Here is a 27,713-nt window from a genome sequence, read left to right as displayed (position 1 = left end):
CTCTGTAATTTCAAATCTCAAATTTTTGAAATTTCTTTCTATGGTATCCCTTTGATTATTCTTTCCAACCCCACAAGTCTAAATGAGATTGTATTCTTCAAGAAAGAGTTATGAAAAATATCCCACGATGACCTGATTATGGATTGGTTCAGTAGAGAAAAGTTGTATGGAATGCCACGTGTCCCTGTTTCAACCTTGTCTCTAAAATTGATACAAAAAACACTAAAGTCTATTCATTTTCAGTAACTTTTTACAGAATTCAAATCTGATTCCTGAAACGAAAGTTATGACGATTTTCCCTAGATCACCTGTTTGATACTGAATTTTGGATCTTGCAAAATCCCTAACTTCCCCGGATCATATCTCAGAAAATATAGTGAACCAAGATCTTAAATTTGTACATGAAGTTCACCAAGAATTTAGCTCTACATGGTCAAAATTTCAACTTCTGAAGCCTTGTAGAAAACAATTTATAGCAAAAATTCCAGTATGACCTATTTGAAGAAGCAAAACCATAGAATCCAAAGCTTTTAAACCAAATGTTATGCAACCAGATCACAAAAAGATAGATCAATGACTTGAAAATTATCCTCTTCAAGGGGAAACCTCCTTTACATTACATAAATGAGAAATTCTTGGATGATACAAATGAAAATACCTCCTTCGTATATATAGGAGTCTAAGGGGTCACAAAATAATCAAAGCCTACATAACAATAATAATGTAAGGGAAAAAAAATAACAATAGTGGGGTTTTATGGGGCACAAAAATAACAATATGGGGGCTACATGGGAACAAAAATAACAATAAGTGGGATACACTAGTATTATAGGGACCTAACAAATACTACTTCAGCCTTAGAAAAAGATTCATGTTTTTCAGTGACAAACTCAATAACGTACCCTTCTAGGGTTGCATGAACCTAAAAATCAACGGCTCTTGTTAGTTCAATGTCTAACTGGTGCATTTCATCCAAATTGGTTGTAGTTTAATATTTGTGAAGCCTAATTCAATTCCCTTCTCCGACTTTAATTTGTATCCTCCTCAACCAACCTTGCAATTCTTCAGGAAACTTACACCAAAAAATTTTGTATTGATCGTGTTAGTGTCAGCCAGTTCAGCCTGTCATTAGTGATCAAATATGCTCTTACAAGGTATTGTTAGGGTGACAAGTCAATTATTGTCATTTCAGTGAATCTTCAAATAAAAATTTGGTCACTGCTTGTTGTGTCTAGGTCAATGTTTCTCCCTTCACTTACTCATGGTCTTCATCACTCATCATGGTCATTGTCTTCTTCGAGGTATCATATCTTCATTTAAGTGTCTTGGGTCATGAAATGGTCAAATTCCTCATTTTAGGTCATGGTATAGGGTTTCACTCCATGTGTCATCATGATACCATATGTCAAAACAAAACATTTTCATCATGTAATTCAGTGGGTAAAGGGAGTTAGCAGCATAGGAAAAAAAATTAAAGGTAACGATAATGTTTTATTTCAAATAAGACAATGTTGCAATACACTACCTAGTCTCATCATTCCTCATAGAGACATTTTTAAAATACGTTTCTGACCAAATGGAGAGGAATTTTACAAAAGTGAAATGGGTTTTTGTCAATGACAAGCCAACGAACAACAACCTCCTTCAGTTTATGCACAAGTATTATGATTTGAAATAAATGTCCAAATTACACTTTTTACGGGAGAGTTGTTGCACTTCTAGACAACTTGACTTCAATACTGTTTTTCAGGAGTTTTGAGAAGGTGTTGGTAGTGATTAAGGACTCTATTGTGTAGCCAACATCCTAAGTTTTCCAATGGTACCTTTAGATCGTGATTTTGATTATTGGAAGGCATCCAAAAGTTCTCTTTAAGTGGGTGCTACGCTTTTGTCAGAGACACCGTGGTTTTTTGGAGCAACCTTGGGAAAATCGATTTTTCTCCCTTATGGAGTATCCAAATTACATACTTGAGCAATCCATATTATATTAGACTTCGATAGATTTCCAATGAGCTATCAAGTTCTCAATTTGTAGCAATTTAAGCATCTAAAAGTGGTTTGGAAGATGGCACTGCGCTCAGAGACATTGTGTTGTGCTCAAGAACACTGCACTGCGCTTGGGCCAGAGTACCTCAAATTTGCCCGAAACTCACCCAAATTGAATTTTTAGGCTTTCTCACCTATTTTCTTGCAATCCTAAGTTCATTCACAAGTAAATACACCATATTACTCACATTTTTATTTTGCAATATGAATTCAAGCAAAAGATTTCTTCATTTAGGGTTTTTAGTGAATTTGCCATGAAATGATGATAGGGTTGATGATGGCTAGTCTATTTTTCATATGTTAAACATGTAAAATCTCCTCCTACACCTCTACACATGTTTAATATTCTATATGAACCACTGAACCAACCTCAAAACATTATTTTACTTCACTAAAAGTGAAACCCAAGCTCATTCCTAAAGAATTTGGACAGTTTTCCTAAAAACTTTGTTTTTCATTTTTTACAAATACTCCTTTCCTTCATTCCACTTCATTTCATTTTCATAAGTTGTTCACTATCCATATCAACCTCCTAGAATTTCCCTTGCCATCTTTTCCACTTCACCTACCCATCATTTCATTTTTCACTCATCCCTCACTGTTTTTCCCCTTTCCTATCATCTAGGGTTTCAACAATGAAATGAGATTACTTCACAAAGCCATCACCAAGACACATCAGCATAGCCTATGGAAGTAGGGTTATAAAACAAATCATAGGAGGTTCCTAAAGCACCTAAAACTGAGGTGAATAGGATGTACAAGAGAGGAAAGAGGCTCGTGTTTGCTTCTAATGGTGACCATCCATGCAAGATAAGGACATGGTTGAGCATGAGTTTGAGTTGGTTGACTTAGAGGCAGAGGATGAGACTTCTAGCATGCAGCAAATGATTAGAGACAAATATTATCAGATCAAGGAACTCACAGTCAACATGGCAAGAGCAAGATACATCATCTCATTCCTAGAATAGGAAAATAGTCAATTGAAAGCAAAACAATTAATCATGGAGAAAGAGAAAACGAAACTATTGCAGTAGGTCGGCAAGGGAAAAGCAATCATGGAGACAAATGAGCCTAAAGGAACACAAGGGAAATTTAAGAGAAAAGGGCTAAGAACTAAAGGGCTTAAGAAAGCATTACAAGAAGAAGAAGAACACATTTTACTTAATGAAGAGATAGACCTAGAGGACAGAATTGCTTTAGAGGTGAGTCAAGACAAAGAGTATTGGCTGAACAGGGTCAATGAAAATTTGGAGAAGCTTCTAGAGAAATCCAATAGAGATAATCAGCTACTAAGGCACATGGCACACCATTACCAAGCTCACAACATGATTTGTAATGTCAAGGTTAAGCAACTTGAAAACAAGCTCAAAGAATCCCAAAAGGACCAAAATGATGAAGGAAACTTAGAGATGATTGCTGAAGCATATATGAGGGCTTAACATGCCTTATTTTACAGCTCTTGGCCAATTTTGAGGAAATTCTGATCAATTTTGGTTTTTGCAAATTTTGATGCCTAATTCAGAAAATCAGCAATTCCACTTTTTCCTCAGGCACCATTTTAAGAAAACTTTTCAGTTTTGGAAATCCCTTGTCATCCTTTAAAAACCCATTTCTCCATATTTTTCGAAGGAGGTATAAATTTTGAGAAAAGTGGAAAAAAGTGGCAAAAAATCAGTTTTCTAGACCTCTTTTTGACAGGCACTGTGCTCCTGGAGCAAACTTGGGAAAATGGATTTTTGAAATGCTTCCCATAGGTCATTTTAAAAAATTCAAGGTGTTTTAGAAATGAGACTTGAAAATATAGTTGACCATTCTCTAAGATCTTCATTTGGACCTTAGGAAGGCACCTAAAAGTGGGCTCAAAGTCAGCGTTGCGCTTCTGCAATTTCCTATGTTTTTAATTGTAAATTTCACTGTGTAAATTTTCTAGCTTTCAGTTTGACTTGGTCAAAGTCAAAAATATTAATGTAATGAAGCTTGTTTCAAGGCTAGGTGATGTAGGCATTAATAAATTTACATGATAGGTTGTTTTTATGTTTAATAGGCCTCATTAAGGAAGCAAACTCCTAAACAAACTCTCCAAGAAGTGTTTGAGTTTCACCTTCTCACTCTCACCTATTGGTTGAGAGAATCTTGGAGTCAGTTCCACCACCTAGGAATTCGACTCCTGAAGGTGGGGAAGTGGTCTAAGTGAGTCTATATGTATTATTTCTCTTTCATAGAGAAGGGTTGGAATTTTGTGGAGGAGGCTTGCATGTAATGATCTTCTCAGCTAATATAGAGACAGTTGCAGTTATTTTTAAGGAACTCTAGTCCAATGAGTTCATGGTGTTTGTTCTTCTTTCTATCTAATTTCTAATGGTTAAATAATTTTTATCCACATGATTTGTCTTCTTTCTATGGATACCTTGCAGTTAAATAGACAAGATTATTGATTTCAAGCTCTGTTTATATGGTTTTCATAGCTGTGTTTATGTCTTCTAAAAGTTAATGAACTCATATTTGCTTATGCTCATTAGTCTCTTCTAAACTTTCTATTGTATACTACATTGACAATATTCCAAATACACCATGGCCTTCTATTACCTATCTCCTTTCTATATTTTCTTATGCACTCCTAAAGCCTAGACCTAATCACTAGCTCCAAACCCTAGTCCAGTAAACCCTAAAATCTAAAATTCACCAACACACAAACAATCATACATATCTAGCCTAAAACTTATTGCTTTAAAGTCATTTCACTAATAAAAAACTTTGAGAGATCCCTCTCTTGCTCAGTAGGGCTAGCTACTAAGCTAAAGTGGTTTGAGGTTACCCTTCTCGATCTCCTCCTCAGCCTAGGAAATTGTAAGGGATTGACATTTTTGGCATTGTTGTCGGTGAACGAAAGATCATATCTTTTGTGGGAAAGAATGATAAAGATCAGATTTGATTGCTGATGGTGAACAGTGATCAGACACAAGAAAGGTTGTGCATCTTTCACCTGGCAACTCCAGTGTCGAAGAATCCAAAGGTTCAGAAATTTCATGGCAACTCCACTGATCAAAAACCAGTAGTTTGAAGAACTTCTTGGTGTCTTAATTGTTTTCAAGATGGATTCAACTGCTCGAAGGTATGCTCCTATGAATCGAGCTCATATTCTTGGTTTTTTGAATCGAATTCCTTGTATAGATTGGCAAACAGGGCTGCCAAAGTTTAAAGGTCGGGATGGAGAAGATGTTAGTTTGCATTTGGTCAAATTTCATTTTCATATTCACAGATTAAAGGCTAAGTTTCCTGAAGATTGTTTAATGAATATTTTCATGGCTACCTTGGAGGAAATGGCGAGGAAATGGTATGAGAGTCTACCATCTGCTAGTTTATATTCTCTAAAGGATTTTCATTCAGTTTTCTTTCAACATTATCAAAGCTGCAATTTTTCCTTATCAATGATGGATAGATGTTGTGAGATTTCTGAAAATTTTATTCAATTTCTTGAAAATTCATATGGGGATGAAGAATGTATGGAAGACAATATATTAGAAGCCCTTTATGATTTTTCCTCCCAACAAGAATCAACAGTTTCCTCCTTGGATGAAACAGACTGGGATCAAAATAGAGAAAGGCCTACTCCTGATCTTGAAAATGAAAATCACCAAGCCAATGTTGATCTCTATAAAACTCAGTGTTCTCCTCTATCTAAAGATGAAATAGATCAGCTCTTGAAAAACCATGTTATAGCCCAAGTTAAGGCAGGTTTGTAGGGCTCACAAAGTCAAGATTGTGTGAGTGAAATTTCTTCCATTATTGAAAATGAAAATCTGGGTTTAAATGATGATAGTCATGAGACTGATGAAACTATACATGAATTTGTTGTGAGTAAGCCAATTTGTGATGTAGATTTCCTGCAAGGAGATCAGCTAACAAAGACTGTTTTCTTTCATGAAAAGGATAGGGTTGACCTGTTTAATAATCTTGAAGAATGTGTTTTGTTCAAGGATGATTTAGACTATGAAATGGAAGAGTATGAGTTTGAGATAGACAATATGCCAGAGATAGAATTAGAGTTGCTCATGCTTGAGAAATTTACAGCCAACACTCAGGTGGTAGAAAGTCATATTTCCCTATGCCTTCCTGTGGATCAACAACCAAGTATTCTTTTAGATCAAAATGAAAGGAGTACTTGTATTTTTGCTGGATTTCAAGACAAGGTAACATTTCATATTTTTAAGGATCCTTACACTGATTTGTTGCAGCCATCTGGAAAGATGAATTTTCTTGTATTTATGAATCATGAGTACATCTTCAGTGGACACTCGGAGTTGCCTAGATTTTGTTTTTTCCACTTGCTCGAGGAAAGTACAAGCAAAATTCAAGTAGGTAGCCATCTACTGGATTGGTTACACTGGAGGGATCATTACACATGATTGTATATACATCTCCAAAAGGTGGGCGGTTATCATCACAATTTGAAGCCCTCAAATCTCGATGATTTGTTGCCATAAGTAAGTTCAACTAGTATGTTTTTACAGTCAAGTCAGTCAGTTTTTAGTTTGAGTTTGTTCTTTTACATTTTGACTCCATGCCCAGTGAACAAGGCTACTAGGTCTATGGTGTTCTTGACACCTCTAAGGAGCTACCATCCCTGACTGGAGCCAATGTTAGTGTTAGCTAGTTCAGCCTGTCACCAGTGATCAAATATGCTCTTACAAGGTGTTTTTAGGGTGTCAAGTGAAATTTTTGTCATTTCAGTGAATCTTCAAATAAAAATTTGGTCACTGGTTGTTGTGTCTAGGTCATTGTTGCTCCCTTCACTTACTCATATTCTTCATCACTCATTATGGTCATTGTCTTCTTCGAGGTATCATATCTTCATTTAAGTGTCTTGGGTCATGAAATGGTTAAATTCCTCATTTTAGGTCATGGTCTAGGGTTTCACTCCATGTGTCGTCATGATACCATATGTCAAAACAAAACATGTCCATCATGTAATTCAGTGGGTAAAGGGAGTTAGCAGCTTAGGGAAAGAAAAATAAAGGTAAAGGTAATGTTTTATTTCAAATAAGACAATGCTGCAGTACACTACCTCGTCTCATCATTCCTCATAGGGACATTTTTTCTTAAAAATATGTTTCTGACCAAATGGAGAATAATTTTACAAAATTGAAAGAGGTTTTTGTCAATGATAGGCCAAGGAACAAAAAAATCCTTCAGTTTATGCATAGGTATTATGATTTGAAAGAAATTCCCAAACTACACTTGCTACGGGAGAGTTGTTGCACTTCTGGATAGCTTGACTTCAAGATAGTTTTTCAGGGGTTTGGAGCAGGTGTTGGTAGTGCTTAAGGACTCTATTGTGTAGTAGACATCCTAATATTTCCAATGGTACCTTCAGATCTTGATTTGGATTAGTGGAAGGCATCCAAAAGTTCTTTGCAAGTTGGCGCTACGCTTTTGTTAAAGACACCCTGGGTTTTTGGAGTGGCCTTGGGAAAATCGATTTTTCTCCCTGATGGAGTGTCCAAATTACATGCTTGATGAGTCCATATTATAGCATACTTCAATAGATTTCCAACGCGCTATCAATTTCTCAATTTGGAGCAGTTTAAGGCCTCCAAAAGTGGTTTGGAAGATGGTGTTTTGCTCAAAGACATTGCGCTGCGCTCGGGAACACTGTGTTGCGCTAAGGAACATTGCGTTATGCTTGGGCCAGAGTACCTCAAATTTTCCCAAAACTCACCCAAATTGAATTTTTAAGATAACTCACCTATTTTCTTGCAATCCTAAGCTCATCCACAAGTAAGTACACCATCTTACTCACATTTTTATTTTGCAAGATGAATTCAAGCAAAAGATTTCTTCATTTAGGGTTTTTAGTGAATTTGCCATGAAATGATGATAGGGTTGATGATGGCTAGTCTAGTTTTCATATGTTAACATGTAAAATATCCTCCTACACCTCTACACATGTTTAATATTCTATATGAACCACTGAAACAACCTCAAAACATTAAGTTACTTCACTAAAAGTGAAACCCTAGCTCATTCCTAAAGAATTTGGACAGTTTTCCTAAAAACTCTATTTTTCATTTTTTACAAATACTCCTTTCCTTCATTCCACCTCATTTCACTTTCATAAGTTGCTCACTATCCATATCCACCTCCTATAATTTCCCTTTCCATTTTTTCCACTCCACCTACCCATCATTTCATTTTTCACTCATCCCTCACTGTTTTTTCCCCTTTCCTATCATCTAGGGTTTCAAAAATGAAATGATATTACTTCACCAAGCCATCACCAAGACACATCAACACAACCTATGGAAGTAGGATTATAAAACAAATCAGAGGAGGTTCCTAAAGCACCTAAACCTGAGTGACTAGGATGTACAAGATGGGAAAGAGGCTTGTGTTTGCTTCTCAGGGTGAGAAAGGGGCCAAGCCTTCTACATCAGCAAAACAGGGACCATCAATGTAGGATAAGGACATGGTTGAGCATGAGTTTGAGTTGGTTGAATTAGAGGTAGAAGATGAGACTTCTAGCATGTAGCAGATGATCAGAGACAAAGATTATCAGATCAAGGAACTCACAGTCAACATGGAAAGAGAAAGATACATCATCTCATTCCTAGAACAGGAAAATAGTCAACTGAAAGCAAAACAATTGATAATAGAGAAAAAGCAAGCCAAAATATTGTAGTAGGTTAGCAAGGGAAAAGTAGTCATGGAGACAAATAATCCTAAAGGAACACAAGGGAAATGCAAGAGAAAAAGGCCAAGAACTAAAGGGCTTAAGAAAGCATTACAAGAAGAAGAAGAACACATTCTACTGAATGAAGAGCTAGATGTAGAGGACATAATTGCTTTATAGGTGATTCAAGACAAAGAGTATTGGTTGAACAGGGTCAATGAAAATTTGGAGAAGCTTCTAGAGAAAGCCAATAGATACAGTCAGCTACTAAGGCACATGGCACACCATTACTAGGCTCAGAACATGATTTGTAATGTCAAGGTCAAGCTACTTGAAAACAAGCTCAAAGAAGCCCAAAATGACCAAAATGATGAAGGAAACTTAGAGATGTTTTCTAAATCATCTATTAGGGCTTAGCATGCCTTATTTTACAGCTCTCAGCCAATTTTGAGGAAATTCTGATCAGTTTTTGTTTTTTGCAAATTTTGATGCCTAATTCAGAAAATCAGCAGTTCCAGGAGCTTTCCTCAAGCACCCATTTTAATAAAACTTTGCATTTTTGGAAAGCCCTTGGCATCCTCTAAAAACCCATTTCTTCATATTTTCCAGAGGAGGCCTAAATTTTGAGAAAAGTGGAAAAAAGTGGCCAAAAATCAGCTTTCTAGACCTCTTTTTGACAGGTGTTGCGCTCCTGGAGTGACCTTGGGATAATGGATGTTTGAAAGCCTTCCCATGGGTCATTTTCAAAAATTCAAGGTGTTATGGAAACTAAACTTGAGAATCTAGTTGACCATTCTCTCATATATTCATTTGGACCTTAGAAAGGCACCTGAAAGTTGGCTCAAATTCGGCGTTGTGCTTCTGCAATTTCCTGTGTTTTTAATTGTAAATTTCACTGTGTAAATTTTCTAGCTTTCAATTTGACTTGGTCAGAAAAATATTAATGTAAAGGCACTTTTTTAGAAGATATGTGATGTAGGAATGAAAAAATGTACATGATAGGTTGTTTTTGATGTTTAATAGGCCTCATTAAGGAAGCAAACTCCTAAACAAACTCTCCAAGAAGTGTTTGAGTTTCACCTTCTCACTCTCACCTGTTAGTTGAGAGAACCTTGGAGTCAATTACACCACCTAGGAATTCGAATCTTGAAGGTGGAGAAGTGGTATAAGTGATTCTATATGTATCATTTCTCTTTCATAGAGAGGGGTTGGACTTTTGTGGAGGAGGCTTGCATGTAATGATCTTCTCAGCTAATACAGAGACAATTGCAGCTATTTTTAAGGAACTCTAGTCCAATGAATTCATCGTGTTTGTTCTTCTTTCTATTTGTTTTCTAATGGTTAAATAATTTTTATCCACATGTTTTGTCTTCTTTCTATGGATACCTTGCAATTAAATAGAGAGGATTCTTGATTTCAAGCTCTGTTTATTTGGTTTTCATAGTTGTGTTTATGTCTTCTAAAAGATAATGAACTCATATTTTCTTACGATCATTAGTCTCTTCTAAACTTTCTATTCATTACTACATTGACAATATTCCAAGTACACCATAGCTTCTATTACCTAGATCCTTTCTATATTTTCTTCTGCACTCCTAAAGCCTAGACCTAATCATTGGCTCCAAAACCCTAGTCCAGCAAACCCTAAAATCTAAAATTCACCAACACACAAACAATCATACATATCTAGCCTAAAACTTATTGCTTTAAAGTCATTTCACTGATAAAAAACTTCTATAGATCCCTCTCTTTTGCAATAGGGCTAGCTACTGAGTTGAAGTGGTTTGAAGTTACCCTTCTCTATCTCCTCCTCAACCTAGGAAATTGAAGGGACTAACAAATCGCAAGATGGTTATGCGTACAAAACCTTTTCCTTAACCCAATCTAGATTATTTTGTTGTAATTGAGCTTGTTACAAAATAAAGTGATCAATATTCTCATGCCACAAATCCTTAATGTCTCCACTAAGAATCCTTGACACCATGATCTAGATCCCTTCTAAAATTTTCATGGGTCCCGCAACATAACCATTTGTTGGCGTACAATTTAAATATCAAAGACCCAAGGTTCAACCTTAGGTTGGCAACAAAAGGCGTCATCGTACTCTATCTTATCGCCAGAACTTTCACTACTCTTTGGGAAAAAGGAGCATCTTAACTGAGGCATGCCAGAACAATGAATGATAAGGGATCTAGAATGGTGGTGAAAAAATTTTAAGCATTATATTATACATTTATTCTAATCTTCTATTAACCAGTGCAACAAAGCTTACAAGCAAATTAAACATTCATAGCTAAAAACAGTAAAATAATCATGCAAAGACAACTAAAATTTTAAAGGGGGCACACAATCATCAACCATTAAGTCACAAATCATTCCTACAACAGCTCCTTTATTCATTAGCCAAAATCATTACACCAGAACCTTGTGCATGCTTGCGAGATCTTAAGAATACGAACTGCATTACATTACCAGAACATAAAATAACCTTGGAGAGAAAATACTTAGACTCTATCGAGCCATTACACATAGAGGAACCAACATAATTTCAACTCTTCAACTAACTACAACCCAATTCTATTGTTAACAACAGCCCAATTGGTTCATCTTTGGCTCTTTTTATATATCACTCTTTCTTTATATGGTCCAATCTAATCAACATGCAACTTCCTTGTTCCCAATCTCGATCGGGTCCACTTTGATGAATTATGATGCTTTTGTCCTTATCAGCTTTGATACATTCAAAATTGGTTTGCACTTCCTTCATTCATGCCTTCTCAAATCCCAATATAACTGAATTTTAACTTCTCTGTCGCTTCCCGATTTCTGGTGGCCACTTTTGGAAATTCTAGCCACTTCTTCTCTGCAACCACTTTTCAACCATATTTTCTAAAGTATCTTCAAAAAAATGAAGGGTTGAACAAACACATCCCCTTTTCCCTCTAAAGAGGTGTTCCTTTCCATGGAAGGAACATCATTAGATCCCTTTCATTTATCAACACTTTAATATCTACAATCCTTCTTGTAATGTCCAACTTTACTACATTTCCAAATTTTCCTTAAGGATTTTCCTAGAGATTAAATCTATTTCTAGATTTAAATCTCCCACTCAAGGGCATACTACTACTAATAATAATAATCTAATTTTAAGGCCACATTCAATCCAGACATCAAATTGGTGTATGAAACCCCCTTGTTTGGGGGGAAACGGAACCCCCTCCATGCAAGGATAGGAAACACATGTTATTAACCATTAGGCCTATTGGGATGGGGTCCCCTAGGTTAGTTCGAGGTTAAGTTAACCCAAATTTTGGTACAATTTTGTAAATAATGTAAAGTCTCCACGATTTGTGGATGCAAAGCACATAGATGATTAGGAGTCAAAAGGGCTTAGCCCCTTTTTTTGGATAATTTTTGAGTCAGTTTTTGAAATTCACCCATGGTCCGCAGACCATGGCCTTTTATGGAAAAGTCTATAAATAGTGAGTCTTAGCGAAAGGAAGGGATAGAACGAGATAGAACTAAGGAAAACTAAGATAAGGGATTGGATTGATTGAATAAGCTAGGCCAGGAATGCTCTACTTCCTGCGCTTAGATAGACAAGGAAAGGCTTTGCAGTGAGTGCATGGAGGCCTAGGTAGAGTCTGCATCTGAGTGCGCGGACCCCTGCAGCTATGTGTGCAGGGCAGTTTGAGCCTGTAATCTGTGAATTGAAATCAATAAAGACAAGTTTCTGAAGAAGTATTGAGTATCTTTTTGTATATTTATCTTATATGTTGTTTATGAATTATTTTCTTTATGAAATATTGATTGAATGCTACGTGATTCTCTTTAATAAGTCTTAATAATGTACATAATGTGTGTTTATCTACTTTCGCAAAGACTCTGGTGATTCCTCTTATGGTTATTAACGACTTAAGTAGATTTGTGTGAATAACAATTTAAGACTGTTTTCTACTTCACGTAAGTAGTTAAATCGACTGTTAAAGATCTGGAAGGATTGATCACGAACCTTCGTGAATGTCTGAAGGCTGTTTTAACAGAGTTGCAGTAACGTGCCCTAAGAGTTTATTGATCTACACAAAGGCAGATCCAAGGCACTAAAAGACATCACACTAGTCTCTGGATGTAGAAACTTGGTTCTTGCATCCCCCCATACTACTTTGAGTGAGACTGCAGCCTGCACTACGCGGGTTGTTGCCAAAAGGGCCAGCAGTGTAGGGTTTTTTTGGTTGGCGCAACTAACTCTGAACCTGGGTAAGGACCCCCTAAGCCAACAAGGCCCCCTCAAATTGTTTATGGGACATCTTCTTATGGATAATACATCTATTCTATGACTATCTATGGTTTTCCTCTTCATTTCTTCCAATAAAAGGATGAGACCATATCACCAAAATTTAAAGGGGTTTCATTACTACCAAAAGGTACAACCAGACTATGCCATGAATTTGAAAACAAATATAATAAACTAATGCACTTATCTTCACTATAAATTTTTAAATGGATAAAAAAAATTAACTTACCACATTATTGATGGCATTTAGATGTTCTCTCACCAAGTCTCCATCATTCATCCTTAGAAGGTAAAACTTCTTCTAAAGGAAAAGTTTGTTTACCAAGGACTTCGATGGATAAAAATCCCATAATGTATCCCATAATTCCATGGTTTTGGAATCTCCTATAACATTCAATAACATTGAATGTGAAAGAGACAACAAAATTATGTTATTTACCTTCCTATCCAACCTTTTCTAGAATTTATTGATGTGCCTATAGGTGTAGTACCATGATGCATAAAGATGCACAATTATTTTTCTACCAAAATTTCTACCATATTGAGTTTCCACAGCTGAAAGATTTTCCCATTAACTATCTTCATCTAAATTTTGAAACTATTCACAATTCTTTTCTAGCCCAAGAATCACCATATGAAACTAGGGTAATCACAGACCCAAGGTAATCAAACACTTAGGAAAAAAGGCAATTCCATAAATCCAATAAATACTTTGATCCTAAATGTAAGTTTTAAACCTTTAAATTAACACAATGCACACACAAATTCTTTATAGAATTGAAAGCAACAATATTCACACAAAACACTCAGAAACTTATCACCCTTAACTAGGAAAACTAGAAAAAATTTAGTGCAACACCTCTAACCCTCATTGTGTTAAATTCCCAATTTATAATAGAATATGTAGGATTCCATGGAATCCAAAACCCTAATACATTAACCCATATCAGATTACAACCATAATTCTTTAACTATAAATTGAAAATTGTGGGCCAAAAATGTGTGTTGAAAAAAACCAAAAGTGGACCAAAACATCATGCAAGGAATATAGCATATTCCCAAAATTCTTCCACTTCTTGTTTTCTTTACATATAGGAGACCAAAGATTACGCTATCAAGAATCTAGGACAATAATGCCCATTGTTTATCAATAGAAAAAATATTATTAGTGGTAAGAAGCTTTGTCAATGAATCTACAACATTCTTTTAATTGTCCACCTTCACCAACAATGTATCCTTGTCTTCAAACATTTTTCTTACAAAGCCACACTAAATATCAATATGCTTTGTATTAAAAAGATAATCTAGGTTATTTTCCAAAAATATTGCAGTCCAAATATCACAATGTAACCTTATAGCTTCTTATACAAACCCATTACCTAAACATAATCTTTCTAACCACACAACTTCCTTACTTGAATGAGTGATTTCCATGTGTTTATATTTTCTCATTAAGAGTGCAACTGCAGATCTAATTTATTTCTCCTCAAAATAGTTTGAACATATAACCATTGGTAGATCTTCTATCGCCTAGACATCCAGCCCAATTTACGTCAACAAACCCATCTATATCCACCACTCTCTTTGCTTTAGAGTTTGTCGCTAGATGTTTTGATTATCAGTGAGTGAAAGAAGAATGTAAACATACAGGTGGACTACTACAGCTGATTGTGATTCCCAAATGGAAATTGGAGGCTATATCCAAGGATTTCATCACGTGTTTGTCTAAGATAGTGAAACAACATGATTCCATCATGGTCATTGTGGACACGTTAACAAAAGTTGCACACTTCATTCCAGTGAAGTCTATGTTCTCAGTTAGTGATGTGGCACAGATATTCATCAAAGATGTAGTTAGATTGCATGGTGTTCCAAAGAATATTGTGTCAAACAGGGGTGCGAAGTTCAATTCCAAGTTTTAAACGGAGTTATTTGTAGGTTTGGGCATAGATTTGGCCTTCATCACAACTTATCATCCATAGACAAATGGACAGAAAGAGAGGGTCAATAAGATATTGGAAGACATGGTGAGGATGTATGTGATGCATCAATAGAGGAAGTGGGAAGACTATCTCCCTTTGGTAGAGTTCGCATACAATAATGGTTATCAAGAGTCATTGAGGATGATTCCTTTTGAGGCATTTTATAGGCAGAGTTGTAAAACTCCCATTAGTTGGAGTGATCCAGTTAGCAGGGTATTGATTGGACTAGATATGTCGAAAGACATGGAACAAGAAATGAAGGTAATCAAGAAGAATCTAAAGGCCACATAGGATAGGCAGAAGAGTTATGCAGATAAGAACAGGTTATTCAAGGAGTTCCAGGTTGGGGAATAGGTGGACTTGTGCAACAAACAGAAGAAGATCTCCTTGCGGATTGAATCATATGCCAAGCTAGCACCACGGTTTTTGGGACCCTTCAGTATCATTGAGAGGATTGGGCCAGTAGCCTATCGAATTGCACTACTTCCAACAGTGAAATTCCATGATTTTCTCCATGTATCATTGCCTAAGAAGTATGTTAAGGATGTTGATCATGTGATTGAATGGTTTGTATTGCAGGTGGAACCAAATAGAGAATTCCAGCTAAAGCCTCAGTTTATATTGCAAAAAAAGGTGCTCATGCTCCGGAACTAAGCAATCGAGTAAGTTAAAGTGCAATGGAAGCACTTTGGGCCCGATGAAGCTACATGGGAGATGGAAAATCAGATGCGGGCTCTATATCCTTGTTTGTTGATTGAGGCAAAGCAGCTTCGATATGGTAGTTCGGTATATTATTTATGGTGGTTTGATATGTGATTTACGGTGTTTTGGTATATGCTTTATGGTGGTTTGATGTGTGCTTTATGGTGGTTGGTATATGCTTTATGGTGGTTGATATATGCTTTGTGATGGTTTGGTATATGCTATATGATGTTTTGATATATGCTTAGATATGGTGTTTAGTATATGTTCTAATATGTGCTTTGGTATATGTTTTGGTATATATTGTTGGTAATGTTGCTATATGTACACATGTATATGGATGTAAATATTGCCATGAGCTATGTTATAAAGCTCCACTATGAATTATGGGCATCATGTTATTATGATTATGTTGGCATGTTACTATGATATCATGTGGTTATGTTATCATGATGTTATGATGTCATGTAGATTGGCACTCAGCAGGACAATCATTGTAAATATCATAATGAGTTGTGTTATAAAGCTCCACTATGCGGTATATTCTCATGATGTCATGATGTTTTCTTTTTAGTAGATATTTCATTGTAAATACTACATCGAGTTGTGTTATAAAGCTCCTTGAGCAGTATGTCTTCTTTCAGCATGTTGTTGAGGTATATGTGTGATTGAACACTGAGGACGATGTCTCCCAAGGGGGATGGTTTTGCCATAGCCCTGATGAAAATTCCATGTAATAAAAGTTTAAAAAAAATAACCACAGATGATGGGACACTTATTCCAAGTTGAATGTTGGGCAGAATCCTGGTGATGTGGATAACTTGTGATTGGTTATGGCTAAGGAAATTGGAAAAGGAAATGGTTAAGGCTTTGGAAAAGAAAAATGGCATTTTTGGCACATTTATTTATGAAAATAATGGAAATTAGGAGAAAAGGAAGGTGAAAGATCACAGGTTGCATGTGAGGAGGAAATTGAAGGAAAATAATGGAAAATGGGGAAAACAGAGGCCTCATTCATAAAAAGGCTTCTGAGCTTCAGTTGGTAACCTTTTTTCAGTTCAATTTTGGAGCTATCTCATTATTCTCTCTCTCTCATACTCTTGTAGACTTAGTCTTTTCTTGGAGCACTCTTGGAGGGTGTTCCATACTTGGATTCTTGGAGCAAGAAGGCAAAGAAAGAGCAAGAAAGCGCAAGAGGGCATCGAGATCATTAGCTACATCAGATTTTATTGCAGGTACCGAGTTTCATGAATATTTCCTTCATTAGTTTTGGCATGCATGGCATATGCATGTGGATTTCTAGTTGTGATTTGTCATTGTCATGGAGGATGGTTGGGATTGATAGTCAATTACATAGTCTTGCCATTTCCTAGATAGCCATGGTGATTGCGGTTTTATTTCCTTGTTTTGTTTTTGGTTGGTTTTCATGTTTCCTTACCTTGGGTTGAGTTATTAGTCCCATAGCCTTTTTTGGACAAATTCTCTGGAGCCCTGGAACAGCTCGGGTTGATTTACTAGTCTCTTAGCCTGGGTTGGAAAAATTCTTTGGAGCCCTTGGTGGGTTGAGTTACTAGTCATATAGCCTTGGTTGGACAAATGCTATGGCGCCCTATAAAAGTTATGGGTTGAGTTACTTTTCCTATAGTCGGGTTGGACAAATGCTCTAGAGCCCTGGATGGCTGGGATAGAGACTGATTTGATGATGGTTTTGCGATGTCCGACCGTGTGGAATCATTGTTTGATGGGTTGAGGTGGATGGCCTCTGGAAGATCTGGATGCGTTTTGGTTGATGTTTTCTATGATATCCCACATTCATGCTTGGAATATGGCACGGGGGTGAATGGATGAAGAGAGATTTGGCTCAGCCATTCTACAGTCGGATGGAACGTGGAAGTCCCATCCTGGGTTTGGATTTTGCATCATTAATGAAAGTTGATATGTTGAGGCATCAATGGTTTTTAGCGATTCTCAGCTAAGTATGAGACCCCTATGCACAGAACTCTTTGTCATGGTTAGTAGGCGTCTAGTCAAGGTCTTGAATAAGTATTTTCTTTAGTATTGTCATTTCCATTTTATTTTATTGATCTAAAGAGATGGTTTAATTCTAGGCAGTGACCTGGGCTCTGGGCCTGAAAAAGTGGCTCAAATCTTGGATTCACTGGCATAGCACTTATAGGTTTTGTTTATGGTTGCTAGCAAGCAAGCTTATGAGAGCGGCTTTGAGTTTTTGGTCACACTCATGCCTATAGTATGGGAGACACTGAACTTTAAATTATCCAAAAGCTCAATGGGACCCCAAGGCAAGTTGTCTAAAGTATTGGATTGGTTCCTGAGGGTCTTGTAGCTTATGATCAATGTTTGCATGGTGTGTTTTCATCAGTTCCACTTCCTTAACGTGACTTAGGAGGTTGAATCATATCACAGTGGCATCTCGTCACATGTTTACCCCAGCTAGCCAGTTGCTTCAGTAGATGTGGGAAGAGGGTGTTACAAAGTGGTATCAAAGCACGGTTCACCCCATGGACTAGATGGGCTATGTGTTGGTCATGCATGCATGTCAGTTGCATGTGTTTCTCTCACCCTTGCATTCCATCTACTTGTTGTATTTGCATGATGTTGTTCATGGTTGTATTGATGTCGTCATGTGAAATTTGAGGTGTTATTGTGGAATGCATCGTTGTGAGTGTATGACTAGTTACATGTTGATTTATGTTGCTTACATGTATCATTGTAGTATGCTTGGTTATATTCTTGCATGTTTGGTTACATTCTTGTAGGTTTCGTTGCATGTATCATTCTTGTGGGTTTGATTTCAAGTATTTTTCGTTCGTGCTTCATCATTCATGTTTATGCATATGTGTGGATGGTTATGCATCACTTATGGATGTTCATGTTTGCATGTGGTCAACTGTAGAGTGACCTAATGATGGTGGTTGTCATGCATGAGGTTGTGGTGTGTGTTGTTGTTGAGGTCAGACATTGATGATTGGAACCTAGCTAGGATGACTGTTGCATGGTCATATGCTTATGTTTTATAATTGGATATGTTGTCATGATTATGTTATACATGTATCACGCAGATTTGTTGATCTTGCAGATGAGGTATGCTCCCCGAACTTTAATAAGGTATGTTGGTTTATTGTGATTTGGTTTAGCTGACATGATATACCTTATAGGAAGAAATATCAAATGGCTAGCAAGATGGTTGACTACAAAGACTCTCCATATGAATCCGAAGAGTAGTAAGGTGTTGGGAACTCTTCTGAATTGGTAGTGACACTGAGAAGTTTAAAGGAAGAAATAAGGAGTTGTAAGGCAGATAATGATAGAATCATACATGCATAGGAAAAGTTAGCAGAGGTAAATGCAATCATACTTTAGAGCTTGTCAAATTTGTAGTGATAGGGACTACTTCAGATCAACCATGAGTAGGAGGATAGAACTAATGGGGCATATGGTAGTAGATCGCATGGTGGTCACCGATTAGATAGAGATGTCAAAATCAGAGATGGAAGATTATTGGACACTCTGGATAGGAGAAGGGATAAACACAGGTATGATTCTAGTTATGATTCAGATAAGCACTATGATCACCATAGGTATCATCCTTACAGGAGGAGTGATAAGGGGTATTTTCTAGATGATTTTAAGAAGGAAAATCCACCTACTTTTGATGGAGAGGGAAAAAAATAACAAGATGCAAAGGCATGGTTGCTAGGTATGAATAAGTTCTTTAGATTGCACGACTATTCAGAGAACACGAAAGCTAGAGTGGCTACACTCAGTCTCAAAGGAAAAGTAGACATTTGGTGGGAAGACGTGAAGAATGTCAGAGGTATAAATGAGGAATATTTGACTTGGAGTGAGTTTTGCGGATTCAAGAAGAAGTATTGTGAGAAAGATACTTTGATGATAGGGTGAAAGAATTCTATGAGTTAAAGATGGGATCCATGACAAATGATGAGTACACAACATATTCTTGGAGTTTTTGAGGAATATGCCTTACCTCATGGAGGAGAAGGCTAATATTCAGATATTTGTTAGTGGATTATTAGTTGCATTCAAAGGCATGATTGAGTTCGATGAGCCTAGAAAAATGAAGCATTGCTATGAACAATCAAAGCATCGAACTGAGACAAAGCCATATTGGAGAGGTAATGCAAAGAACAAAGGAAAATGGGACAAGAAGCAAGTAAGACCACATGATTCAGATAACAAGGATAATGGTGCACCACTTAAGAGGTTTAATGCATCAGATAGAGGATAGGGACATGGATCTTAGGAGTAGAATAAGGAGCTCGTGCAATTTTGGACTTGTGTAGGAGATCATCGCAAGAAGGATTGTCCACATTACCATAGTGGTAGGCCTAAGATATACAGTGTGCAGGAGGCACATATTGTTGGAGATGTTGATCAGAGTATTCCACGTATCTATGTAACATTGGATAATAAAAAGGTAGAGCATCATGCATCTATCATTGAAATGGATGGTAATATTTGTGATCAAGTTATTTCTATTTTGATTGACCCTGGATCTAATTATATCTATGTTAGTCCTGACTTGGTGGATAAGTGTGGATTGAGTAAGGAATTTCTTGCAGAGTCTTGGTTAGTGTAGTTGGCTATAGGTACAAAGAAGCAGGTTCATCATTTGGTAAGAGCTTGTGCATTTGATCTGAATGGTATGCCTACCATAGAACATTTGAATGTATTACCGTTGGGTTCATACAGTATGTTGTTGGGCATGGACTAGTTGTATCTTCATAGAACTAAGATATATTGTTATGACAAATCCATTGAGTGTGTTGATGACAATGGAGAACCAAGAGTCTTATAGGGAAAGCAGAAAGCTACATTAATTAGGAGGGTGATAGCTATGCAAGCAAAGCATAGCCGCAGGAAAGGGTGTAAGTTATTCGCAGTGCACATATCTAGTGATAAAGGTAAGGAAATTGAGGATACATATGTGTTGAGCAGCTACCCATTTTTACAGTAGTTCAAGGATGTATTTCCTTAGGACATTACAGAGTTTCCACCTCACAGGGAGGTAGACGTTTCTATTGAGTTAGTGCCAAGGGTAGCTCTAGCATCAAAAGCACCTTACAGGATGAGCACACCTGAGTTAGTTGAGTTAAAGCTACTGTTGAAGGAAATTTTGGACAAGGGATACATTAGGCCAAGTGTATCACCATGGGGCACATTGGTATTGTTTGTGAAGAAGAAAGATGGTACTCTCGTATTATGAATTGATTATAGGTAGTTGAACAAAGTGACCATAAGGAACAGGTAGCCTTTTCTGAGGATTGATGAATTACTTGATTAGCTGAAGGGAGCATCATTTTTCTCGAAGATTGATCTGAGATCCAAATACCATCAAGTACGCATCAAAGAGGAAGACATTTACAAGACCACGTTCCGAACCAGGTATGGGCGCTATGAGTTTGTTGTTGTTCCATTTGGCTTAAATAATGCTCTAGCTACATTTATGTGTTTGATGAATAGTGTGTTGCATCCATATTTGGATAAGTTTGTTATTGTGTTCATTGATGATATACTGGTATATTCTAAAAATGAGGAAGAGCGTGTCGAGCATTTAGAAGCAGTGTTGAGGTGGTTGAGGGAGCATCAGTTGTATGCTAAGCTCAGCCAGTGTAGCTTCTTTCAGACTGAGGTACACTACTTGGGACATGTTGTCTCCAAGGAAGGCATTGTAGTAGATCTAGAGAAGATGAGGGCCATCATTGAGTGGGTAGCTCCTAAGAATGTAGATGAGGTGAGTTCGGTCATGGGTTTGGTAGACAACTATAGGAGGTTCATCAGGAACTTCTCATAGATTACTTATCCTATCACATCATTGCAAAGGAAGGGTAAGAAGTTCAAATGGACTGAGGAGTGTGAGGCTAGCTTTGAACAGCTCAAGTAGTTGTTGATACATGCACTGATACTACAGATTGCAGATTTGGACAAAGAGTTTGTGGTATGGATATAATCTTGCAAGAGAGGTCTTGATGGATTCCTTATGCAGGATGGGCAGGTGGTATGTTATGAGTCCTAGAAACTAAACGAGCATGAGAAGAACTACCCAACACATGATTTGGAGTTAGCAGCGATCATACATGCATTGAAGATGTGGAGACACTATCTTCTTGGCATGAGATTTTTAGTTATGAGTGATCACATTGGGTTGAGGTTTGTTTGACCAGCCGAATTCGAATTCCATGTAGGCTAGATGGTTGGCCCGATTAGTGAGTTTGATTTTGATATCATGTACATCAAAGGTAAAGAGAACAAGGTGGCAGATGATCTCAGCAGACAGGTACAGGTACATCACTTGGAATTCATGAGCTCCTATGGGATAGACTTACAATATAGGATCTTGCAGGCAAATCAAGACGATGTTGGTATAGGTACAAGTGTAGGTGCAGGTACAAGTATAGGTACAGGTATATGTGGTAGTATAGGTACAAGTATGGGTATAGGTACAGGTGCAGGTGCATAGGGTATGGATTATTGTCTTACATCATATGGGTTGGTCAAGTTCTGAGATAGGATATGTGTACCAGATAATAGTGAGCTCAAGAAGGTGATCTTGACGGAGTTTCATGTGAAACCTTATTCAGGTCACCTAGGGTATCAAAAGACATTAGCTACATTGAATAGATTTTACTATTGGCTGAATTTAAAGAGGCATGTAGTAGAGTTTGTCGCTAGATGTTTTGATTTCCAACGAGTGAAAGCATAATGTAAACATCCAGGTGGACTGCTACATCTAGTTTCCATTCCCGAATGGAAATGGGAGGTTATTTCCATGGATTACACAAGCTTGCCTACGACAGTGAAACAACATGATTCCATCATGGTCATTGTGGACAGGTTAACAAAGGTTTCACACTTCATTCCAGTGAAGTTTATGTTCTCTACTAGTGATGTGGCACAGGTATTCATTAAAGATGTATTTAGAATGCACAGTGTTCCGAAGAATATTGTGTCAGACATGGATGCGAAGTTCACTTCCAATTTTTGGAAGGAGTTATTTTCAGGTTTGGGCATAAAGTTGGCCTTCAGCACATATTCTCATCCGTAGACAAATGGATAGACAAAGAGGGTCAATGGGATATTGGAAGACATGTTGAGGATGTATGTGAAGCATCAGCAGAGGAAGTGGGAAGACTATCTCCCTTTGGTAGAGTTCACATACAACAACGATTATCAAGAGTCATTGAGGATGAGTCCTTTTGAGGCATTCTATGGGCAGAGTTGTAACAATCCCATTAGTTGGAGTGATCTGGTTAGTAAGGTATTGATTGGACCAGATATGTTGGAAGACATGGAACAAGAAATGCAAGTAATCAAGAAGAATCTAAAGGAAACACAGGATAGTCAAAAGAGTTATGCAGATAGGAACAAGTTGTTCGAGTTCCAGGTTGGGGAATAGGTGTACTTTCACATCAAACCAAAGAAGAGCTCCTTGTGAATTGAATCATATGCCAAGCTAACACCACGGTTTTTTTTACCCCTCAATATCATTGAGAGGATTGGGCTACTAGCCTATTGAATTGCATTGTCTCCGACGGTGAAAGTCCATGATGTTTCCCATGTGTCATTGCTTAAGAAGTATGTTAAGGATGTTGATAATTTGATTGACTAGTCTGTATTACAGGTGGAACCAAATGGTGAATTCCAGTCGGAGCCTCAATGTGTATTGCAGAAAAAGGTGCTCATGCTCCAGAACCAAGCAATCGAGTAAGTTAAAGTGCAATGGAAACACTTTGGGCCCGATGAAGCTACATGGGAGATGGCAGATCAGATGCAAGCTCTGTATCCTTCCTTGTTTGTCGATTGAGGCAAAGCAGCTTCGATATGGTGGTTTGGTATATGCTTTATGGTGGTTTTATATGTGCTTTATGGTGAATTGGTATATGCTTTATGGTGGTTTGTTATGTGCTTTATGGTGGTTGGTATATGCTTTATGGTGGTTGATATATGCTTTATGATGGTTTGGTATATGCTATATGATGTTTTGATATATGCTTAGATATGGTGTTTAGTATATGTTTTAATATATGCTTTGGTATATGATTTGGTATATGTTTTGGTATATATTGTTGGTAATGTTTCTATATGTACACATGTATATGGATGTAAATATCGCCATGAGCTATGTTATAAAGCTCCACTATGCAGTATGGGTGTCATGTTATTATGATTATGTTATCATGTTACTATGTTATCATGTGGTTATGTTATCATGATGTTATGATGTCATGTGGATTGGCACTCAGCAGGACGATCATTGTAAATACGTAATGAGTTGTGTTATAAAGCTCCACTATGCAGTATATTGTCATGATGTCATGATGTTTTCTTTTGAGAATATATTTCATTGTAAATACTGCATCAATTTGTGTTATAAAGATCCATGAGTAGTATGTCTTCTTCCAGCAGGTTTCTGAGGTGTATGTGTGATTGAACACCGAGCACGATGTCCCCCAAGGGGGGGGGGGGGGGGGGGGGTTTGTAATAGTCCTGGTGAAAAATCCATGTAATAAAAGTTAAAAACAATAACCACGAATGATGGGACACTTATTCCAAGTTGAATGTTGGGAAAAATCCTAGTGATGGGGATCACTTGTGATTGGTTATGGCTAAGGAAATTGGCAAAGGCAATGGTTAAGGCTTTGGAAAGGGAAAATGGAATTTTTGGCACATTTTCTTATGAAAATAATGGAAATTAGGAGAAAAGGAAGGTGAAAGGTCACATGTTACATGTGAAGAGGAAATTTAAGGAAAGTAATGGAAAATGAAGAAAATAGAGGCCTCATTCATAAAAAGGCTTCTAAGGATCAGTTGGTAGCCTTTTTCCAATTTAGTTTTGGAGCTCTCTATTTATTCTCTCTCTTTCTCATACTCTTGGAGACTTATAGTTTTCTTGGAACACTCTTGGAGGGTGTGGAAAACTTAGATTCTTGGAGCAAGAAGGAAAAGGAAGAGCAGGAAAGCGCAAGAGGGCATCAGGATCAGCACCTACATCAAATTTGCATGTAGGTAACGAGTTGCGTGTATGTTTCCTTCACTAGTTTTGGCATGCATGGCATATGCATGTGGATTTTTAGTTGTGATATGTCATTGACATGGAGGCTGGCCAGGATTGATAGTGGATTTCCTAGCCTTTCCATTTCCTGGATATCCATGGTGATTGTGGTTTTATTTCTTTGTTGTGTTTTTGGTTGGCTCTCATGTTTCCTTAGCTTGGGTTGAGTTATTAGTCCCATAGCCTTGGTTGGAGAAACACTCTAGAGCCCTGGAACATCTTGGGTTGAGTTACTAGTCTCATAGCTTGGGTTGGACAAAGGCTTTAAAGCCCTTGGTGGGTTGAGTTACTATTCTCGTAGCCTTGGTTGGAAAAATGCTATGGAGCCCTAGATTGTTGGGATAAACATTGATCTGATGATGGTTTTGTGATGTCCAACCGTGAGCTGGAATCATTGTTTGATGGGTTGAGGTGGATGGCCTCTAGAAGCCCTGGATGAGTTTTGATTGATGTTTTTTATGAGATCCCACATTCATGCTTAGAATATGGCATGGGGGTGAATGGATGAAGAGAGTTTTGGCTCATCCATTCTACAATTGGGTGGAACACAGAAGTCCCATCCCAAGTTTTGATTTTTCATCATTAATGAAATTTTATTTGTTGAGGCATCAATGGTTCTTAGTGATTCTTAGCGAAGCATGATACCCCTATGCTTAGAACTGTTAATTACTCTTGTAGATTACACATTTGCAATATGTTTAACAAAATGTCTGTCATGGCTAGTAGGGGTCCAGTCAAGGTCTTGAACAAGTATTTTCTTAGTACTTTCATTTCCATGTTATTTTATTGATCTAAAGAGATGGTTCAATTATGAGTAGTGACCTGGGCTCTAGGCCTGAAAAGGTGTCTCAAATCCTAGAGTCGTTGTCATAGCACTGGAAACTTTCGTCTCTAGTCGCTAGCAGGTAAGCCTGTAAGAGCAACTTTGAGTTGTTGGTCGCACTCATGCCTATAGCATGGGAGTGAATGAGCCTTAAATTGTCCAAAAGCTTATTGGGACCCCAAGGAAAGTTGTCTAAAGTATTGGATTGGTTCCTGAGGGTCCTGTAGCTGATGATTAATGTTTTCATGGTGTGTTTTCATCGGTTCCACTTCCTTAAAATTACTTAGGAGGTCAAATCATATCATAGTGGCCTCTCGTCGCATGTTTACCCTGGTTGGCCAGTTGCTTGGGTAGATGTGAGAGGAGGGTGTTACACTCAACCCATTGTGCTCACTCGTCAAAATGAACCTCCTACCAAGAATATAGTGTCTCCACATCTGCAATGCATGAATGATAACTACCAACTCAATATCATGTGTCACATAGTTTTTCTCGTGCTCATTCAATTTCCCTGACTCATAGAATACTAACTATCCTTCTTGTATTAGGACTCCACCAAGTCCTCTCTTGCAAGCATCTGTACATACCATGAACTCTTTTTTTTATCTGCAATCTTTAGAGCTAGAGCATTTGTAAGCAACGAATTCAACTGCTCAAAACTAGTTGCACATTCCTCTGTTCATTCAAATTTATTTCCTTTCATCTGCAATGATGTAATAGTAAATCTGTGATAAATTATCGATGAAGTGCCTATAATAATCTACTAATCCTACGAATTATCTGACCTCATCCACATTCCTAGGATTTTCCCACTCCATGATAGCTCTAATCTTTTTCGGATCCACTGTTATACCTTGGAAACCACATTCCCCAAGTAATGAACTTATGTATAAAAGAAACTACATCTACTAAGTTTGGAATACAACTGATTCTCTCTCAATAGTATTAACATTGCTTCCAAATGTTCTACATGCTCTTCCTCATTCTTAGAATATATCAATATGTCATCAATGAATACAATCACAATCTTGTCCAGATAAGGATGAAACACACTATTCATTAAATACATGAAAGTAGTTGGAGCATTAGTCAAACCAAAAGGAACCACAACAAACTTATAATGTCCATACCTAGTCCGGAAAGAAGTCTTGTATATTTCCTCTTCTTTGATGTGCACCTGATGATCTCTTGATCTCAATTCAATCTTAGATAAAAATAATTTCTCCCTTCAACTGGTCAAACAACTCATCAATCTGTAGGAAAGGGTACTTGTTCTTAATCGACACCTTGTTCAACTACTTGTAATAAATTCATAACCTAAGAGTACCATCCTTCTTCTTCATGAACAACACTAGTGCACCCTAAGTTGATACAATTGGCCTAAGGTATCCCTTGCAAAACATTTCCTTCAACTGCAACTTTAGTTCCACTAACTCTGGAGTGCTCATCATGTACGATGCCTTTGATGTTGGTGCTATTATTGGCATAAACTCAATAGAAAATTTTTCTTCCTTGTGAGGCAGTAACTTTGAAATCTCTGATGGAAATACGTCATGAAACTGTTACAAAACCAGATATGTCTTCAAGACTTCAGTATCCTCAATATCCTTCCCTTCGTCACTGGAAATATGAACTACAAACAATACACATCCTTTCCTACTACTATGCTTGACCTGCATAGTTGTAACCATCCTCATTATTGTAGGTGTCTTCTTACCCTGTAATATTCTCTTCTCTCCATCACCATCCAAGCACTAAATAGCCTTATCATAGCAATCCACCTTAGTCATGTGAGTGTACAACCAATCCATACCTAATAGAATATTGTATGATCCCACCGGAAGCACATTTAGATGTGTCTATGTAGACATATTGTTCAGCTCAAATGCACAAGATCTTGCCCAATAATGAATTCTTTTCTTAGTACATGTAGCCAACTGCACTAACCAACACTCTGGATGCACTTATTTATTCAAACAACACTTATCCACCAAGTCAGGGTTGATATAACTATAGTTAGATCCAAGGTCAATCAAAATAGAAACAACTTAATCACAAAACTTATCTTCCATCTCGATAATATGTGTTTGATGATCAGCCTACCT

The 27,713-nt window shown here is 37.3% G+C and overlaps 1 protein-coding gene across 1 annotated transcript in view; it reads left to right on the top strand.

Annotated features, from left to right (window-relative positions):
• Positions 1 to 6,041: 6,041 nt before the first annotated feature.
• Positions 6,042 to 27,713, top strand: part of LOC149151915 (DEK domain-containing chromatin-associated protein 4-like) — a 45,540-nt gene continuing 23,868 nt past the window's right edge. Inside the window, exon 1 of the mRNA XM_089443313.1 lies at positions 6,042 to 6,177. Coding sequence (XP_089299439.1) covers positions 6,042 to 6,177 — 136 coding nt within the window. The remainder of the gene's footprint in view (positions 6,178 to 27,713) is intronic.

Source organism: Pinus tabuliformis, chromosome 9 (assembly GCF_031772625.1).
Source record: "Pinus tabuliformis cultivar Carrire ecotype Pingquan chromosome 9, CPIR1, whole genome shotgun sequence".
NCBI lineage: Eukaryota > Viridiplantae > Streptophyta > Pinopsida > Pinales > Pinaceae > Pinus > Pinus tabuliformis.
This window is presented reverse-complemented; position numbering and strand designations above follow the sequence as displayed.